Here is a 5,000-nt window from a genome sequence, read left to right as displayed (position 1 = left end):
CATGCACGCAAACACACGCACACAGACACAGATTTCGCATTCATACATGCAGGCTCGTAAATGCATGACACTCATAACACAGATACACGCACACACATGCGCGGACGCGCGCGCAGTATCCAAGGAAGGGGGGGGGGGCAGTATGTTACGCTACACCTCTCATACTAAACTGTCCAGGATGACTCAGGTAATATCTCAATGATTACACAGTTCACCGTCCCTTTTTTTCCAGCAGCAACTTCCTTCGAAATCGTGACGATGGACTGTGAATCGCCAAAGGAACTTCAGGTGGTGCGCCCGGCCCTCACTGTGACCAAGAGAGATCATGCGTATCAGTATAACCCAAGGAAGAAGCGAGGTAAGTCAGTCTCATGATCATCAAAGTTCTAAGTGGATTTACAGTTATGAATTGACCTCTAGATATTAAGGAGGTTCATTAGAGATAGATAGGTTGGGTCCTATTTGAGCTTTATGGTTTGGATATGTCTGTGTTTACGTAAAGGGCGTATACTGACTTTTTAGAAATGATAAGAAACGTAACGGTATTTTTTTTTACCAGGCGGACGAGAATAGGGAACCTTTCAATTTCTGTAATAAAAAAAAGAGCGATACACCTGTTGTTTTTTGTTCTTAGCCATGATGCACTAATGAAAGTGTGACAAATTCTTTTTATTGGAAAAAGTGCAAATTCGCATAACACAAGAACTCCTTCGAAACATGTTTTCTTCTCTGTAAAATGTAAAGCTAATCAAATCGAATCGAATCCTATGCACGACTTTAACTCGTATAGTACACTATTTACAGTTCATTTATTTATTAAGAAAACTTGCTTTTTCCAAAGATCTTATCCATCCATGTTTTTCCTACAGGTTTGTGCGAAAGGGCGGGCGAGCGGGCGCGAGAATCGTGTCGCTGCGAGCGGGGCCGCGCGTGGGAGGCCGTGACGGCGAGGCTGCCCATCCTCTCCTGGCTGCCTCGCTACGACGCCCGCGCCGCCTTCATGGGAGATGCCATTTCAGGCGTGACTGTGGCCATCATGCACATCCCTCAAGGTGAGTCCTACCTCATCACTGTAGAATCCTATGCACTCTGAGGTCATTAGGTTGTTGATATCATCAGCACCTTTATGGTAGTTTGACAGAGAACGAAAACCTAATCAAGTGAATTTTCTCTAGGGATGGCATATGCACTCCTGGGCGGCCTGCCGCCTGTCGTAGGCCTCTACATGGCCTTCTTCCCTCTCCTGATGTATGTAGTGATGGGCACCTCTCCTCACATCTCTATAGGTAAGCTCAGCCACCAGTCTTATTTCTTAATGACGTATTTCATGATTTTTTTTGTATTGTCGATAATAATACGAATGCGAAGCCGCAAACTTTACAACAAGAATGACATTCCTCATTGGGCATCTTAGGGACGTCCGCTGTTGTGAGTATCTTGATGGGTCAGGCGGTGGGTGACCTCTCTTCAAGCACCGAAGAATCACCACAGGGATCTCAGAACGAAAGCCTCCTACGGGACGTCGTCAATGGAACCTCTCTGACCTATACACCGGTGCAGGTCGCCACGACTCTGTCCTTCGCAGTCGGCTTTTGGCAGGTAGGTGTCTTGGCTGATGGCTTTCGGGGGGATGGTAGCATTAACAGTTCAAGCTGTTTTTGGAACTGGAAGTAGAATATAGGTTATGCTTTGTCCATGTATTTTCATTTTGTTTTACTCATGACTAATATTACTTTAACGCAGACAAAACGTCAACATGTGTACAAATACGAAATGAAACATAGCTTTTCATAGTTGAATGACTTTTCTTTATCTTACGGGATAATAAACCCATGCAATACCTGTTCGACCCTCAGCTTCTATCATTATCAATTTCTTCAATACAAATGGATGACTTTTCTTGTGTTATTTAAAAGATCTAAAATGACAGCAAATTCGATTTCTGTTTCTAAAAAAATAACTCCAAGACTATCTTCGTGAATGGTGTTCTCTCTCTCTCTCTCTCTCTCTCTCACTCACTCTCTCTCTCTCCCTCCGTCCTCTCTCTCTCTCTGTCTCTGTCTCTGTCTCTCTCTCCCTCTCTCTCTCTCTCTCTCTCTCTCTCTCTCTCTCTCTCTCTCCCTCCGTCCTCTCTCTCTCTCTCTCTCTCTCTCTCTCTCTCTCTCTCTCTCTCCCTCTCTCTCTCTCTCTCTCTCTCTCTCTGTCTCTGTCTCTCTCTCCCTCTCTCTTTTTCTCTTCCTCCCTCCTTCCCCTCCTCTATATATCTCTCTCGATCATTTTCTATCATCAACCAGACCTCCAATGAAACCCATTTCCCAAACCCATCCCGACACACCCACAGATAGTGTTCGGCCTGCTGCACTTGGGAGATCTCTTCAGAAAGTTCTTGTCAGACATGCTCATCTCAGGCTTCACGACAGGAGTGGCCTTCCACGTCCTCACTTCGCAGGTCAAGTCCCTCTTCGGTATCGCTGTTCCTCGATACAACGGCCCCTTCAATATGATCAAAGTAAGTTGTGTGTGACCTTGGAATAATGCGGGAGAGGTGTGATTTTATTCGGCATTGGTGTCGTAAAGAAATGATGGTGACGGTTATAACTCTTTTTTTTTTTCTTCAGACGTACATGGATGTCATCAGTAAGCTGCTGTCAGCCAACGTCGCTGTCATGATTATCTCATGCATTACGATAGTCATTCTAGTGATTAATAACGAACTCATCAAGGTAAGACATGGGAAGGAGCAGATTGTGCTGAAAAAAGTGATGATGATCATAATAATGATGAGGATGATAATGTTAACACTTGATATCATCATAATTTCAATAATTGTTAATGATTAATGTTATTATAACTATCATTGTTATTGTTATCATTATCATTATATTATTAGAATCAACGGCTCGCAGGGGCGAGGAAATAGAGGCTATTCTTGTTATTCTTGAAAAATGAATAATATTCTTGTTAACTGTTTTCGAAGAAAGTAGTTAGAACACTTGCTTTATAATCAAAGATCTTGAGGTAGCAGTCAAGAAAAATGTTTGCCTATGTTTGTTTGCCCGAGAGTGAAATGAAGCACCTATTCTTGGGTGAGGGGCGTGGCTGTTGGAAGACTAATGGATATTCCCTCGATTAAGCCCCGGGTCAAAAAAGTGACGAACCTGCCCATCCCGATCGAGCTGATGGCGGTGGTGGCTGGGACGGCTGCCTCCTATTTCGGCGAACTCAACAAGAACTACGGGGTCCGCGTCGTGGGCGACATTCCCACGGGGTGAGTTCTGTTTTCGTCGGCATTTGGCTCATTAGTTCCGCGACATGATCTGATCCAACGTCATTTACATCACACGGAAACCTTCTCCTTGTCACAGTTACTTGCGCTTAATGCCCCCTGCCTTTTGAATTACTTTCACTTACTAACACTAATAAAGTTTTGATTAAAGTTTTGATCAGTCTCATTCATTCGGGGTAAGTCCTGGTTTCGTCAAGCTATTTATCATTAAGAGTATTTTACTGACCGATCTCAGGACATGATTTGATCCTACGGCATGCACGGGGACCCTCTCCAATCCACAATTTATTTCCGGTCACTCACTGCTCTCTGCCTCTCGAACTATTTCTACTAACTATTACCAGTATCCTATTGACTAGCCTCAGGACATGATTCGAACCATCGTCAAACCTCTTCCACGACACAGTTTGCCTTCGCCTTCCCTGCCGCCCTTTGAACTGCTCCCTCGCCTCGTCGTGACTGGGTTCATCGTCGGACTCCTCGGGTTTACGACGACCTTCTCCATGGCCACGCTGCTCGCGAAGAAGAACGGCTACTCGGTCGACGCCACGCAGGAACTCTACGCTCAGGTACGCGGGTTTGCGTATTGTGTTTGACTTTAGGTGGAGGCGAGGCCAGACAGAGAGAAGAGGGTACTTCTTACACTAGAATGGATGCTAAAGGGTATATGTATGTTTACTGTCGATATGTTGACATGGTATAGTCGAAAATGAGTAAGTTCTCAAATCTCAGAGGAGTAACCCATATGTTTCAGGTCATTTTTCATAAGTTTTAATCGAAGTATCTAAAATACATTTCGTGCTCTGTGAAGTTTCATTCAAACAGCTTCTAGATTTGTCGCAGTGAACTAAAGAGAAGGTTCGTTAATATGTAAATAGGAATGAAAGTCATAGTAATGTAGAACGAAGAAAGTGTCCATCCATTAGGAAAACCTCAAAGAGATTTAATTCCCGATCGCGTTCTCATGCAACCCGCAGGGTATGAGCAATGTCTTCGGTTCCTTCTTCTCGAATGGTCCCGTGGCTGTCTCCATGTCTCGCTCCCTTATCCAAGAAGGCGTGGGCGGAGTCACTCTCATCACGCCCCTCATCACCTGTGTTTTCATTCTCCTCATCTTGCTGTTCGTCGGCCCATTGTTCGAGACTCTGCCGAATGTAAGTGCCTGAACTGGCGTTAGTTTTATTTTGAGTTTTTTTTAATAATTCATATTTTTTATGGGTAATGTCATTGTTATACTAAAACATTGCCACAGTAAGAAAGAGTTAAAATCGTTACGTTTCGAAATGAAAGCTTATTCTCAGGCGTAGGCTATCAAAAATTCCATCAAAAATTCCATTTCGATTGCCTTCGTCTATGGATGAACTTTCCCTTTGAACTCTTTCTTACTGTGGCAGTGTTTTATCATATCTATATTGTGCCCATTACTATGAGTGTTTTTTCTGTGATCATAGTCATTGTCGTTATGTTCATTGATTTATCATGTGTGTTGTGTTGTTTACGTCCAGTCCCTTACCGAGCGTTGCTCTTGTCAACAGTGCGTTTTGTCATCCATCATCGCGGTGGCTCTGAAGGGGATGTTCGTGCAGTTTCGCGAGCTTGTGGCGCTCTGGCCAGTCTCCAAGTTAGACGCCCTTATCTGGATCTCCTCCTTCCTCGCCTGCGTCGTCGTCAACATAGACTACGGCCTGTTTGTGGGCATCGGCGTGTCTATAAT

The 5,000-nt window shown here is 44.2% G+C and overlaps 1 protein-coding gene across 2 annotated transcripts in view; it reads left to right on the top strand.

Annotated features, from left to right (window-relative positions):
- LOC122246385 (prestin-like) overlaps window positions 1-5,000 on the top strand; it is a 13,413-nt gene that overhangs the window by 3,472 nt on the left and 4,941 nt on the right. The window contains exons 2-11 of one of the 2 annotated variants that reach the window (XM_086555739.1): window positions 236-358; window positions 870-1,052; window positions 1,176-1,286; window positions 1,415-1,599; window positions 2,342-2,509; window positions 2,619-2,723; window positions 3,135-3,268; window positions 3,693-3,855; window positions 4,264-4,440; window positions 4,822-5,000. The exon at window positions 4,822-5,000 is cut by the window's right edge and continues 94 nt beyond it. In XM_086555739.1, coding sequence (XP_086411865.1) covers window positions 259-358; window positions 870-1,052; window positions 1,176-1,286; window positions 1,415-1,599; window positions 2,342-2,509; window positions 2,619-2,723; window positions 3,135-3,268; window positions 3,693-3,855; window positions 4,264-4,440; window positions 4,822-5,000 — 1,505 coding nt within the window. In that variant the 5' untranslated portion in view covers window positions 236-258. Of the gene's footprint in view, window positions 1-232; window positions 359-869; window positions 1,053-1,175; window positions 1,287-1,414; window positions 1,600-2,341; window positions 2,510-2,618; window positions 2,724-3,134; window positions 3,269-3,692; window positions 3,856-4,263; window positions 4,441-4,821 lie in introns of both variants that reach the window. The other variant, XM_086555740.1, reaches the window with a different exon arrangement.

Source organism: Penaeus japonicus, unplaced genomic scaffold (genome assembly GCF_977035675.1).
Source record: "Penaeus japonicus unplaced genomic scaffold, GWHDUDI00000001_assembly GWHDUDI00000031, whole genome shotgun sequence".
In the NCBI taxonomy this organism is placed as follows: domain Eukaryota; kingdom Metazoa; phylum Arthropoda; class Malacostraca; order Decapoda; family Penaeidae; genus Penaeus; species Penaeus japonicus.
This window is presented reverse-complemented; position numbering and strand designations above follow the sequence as displayed.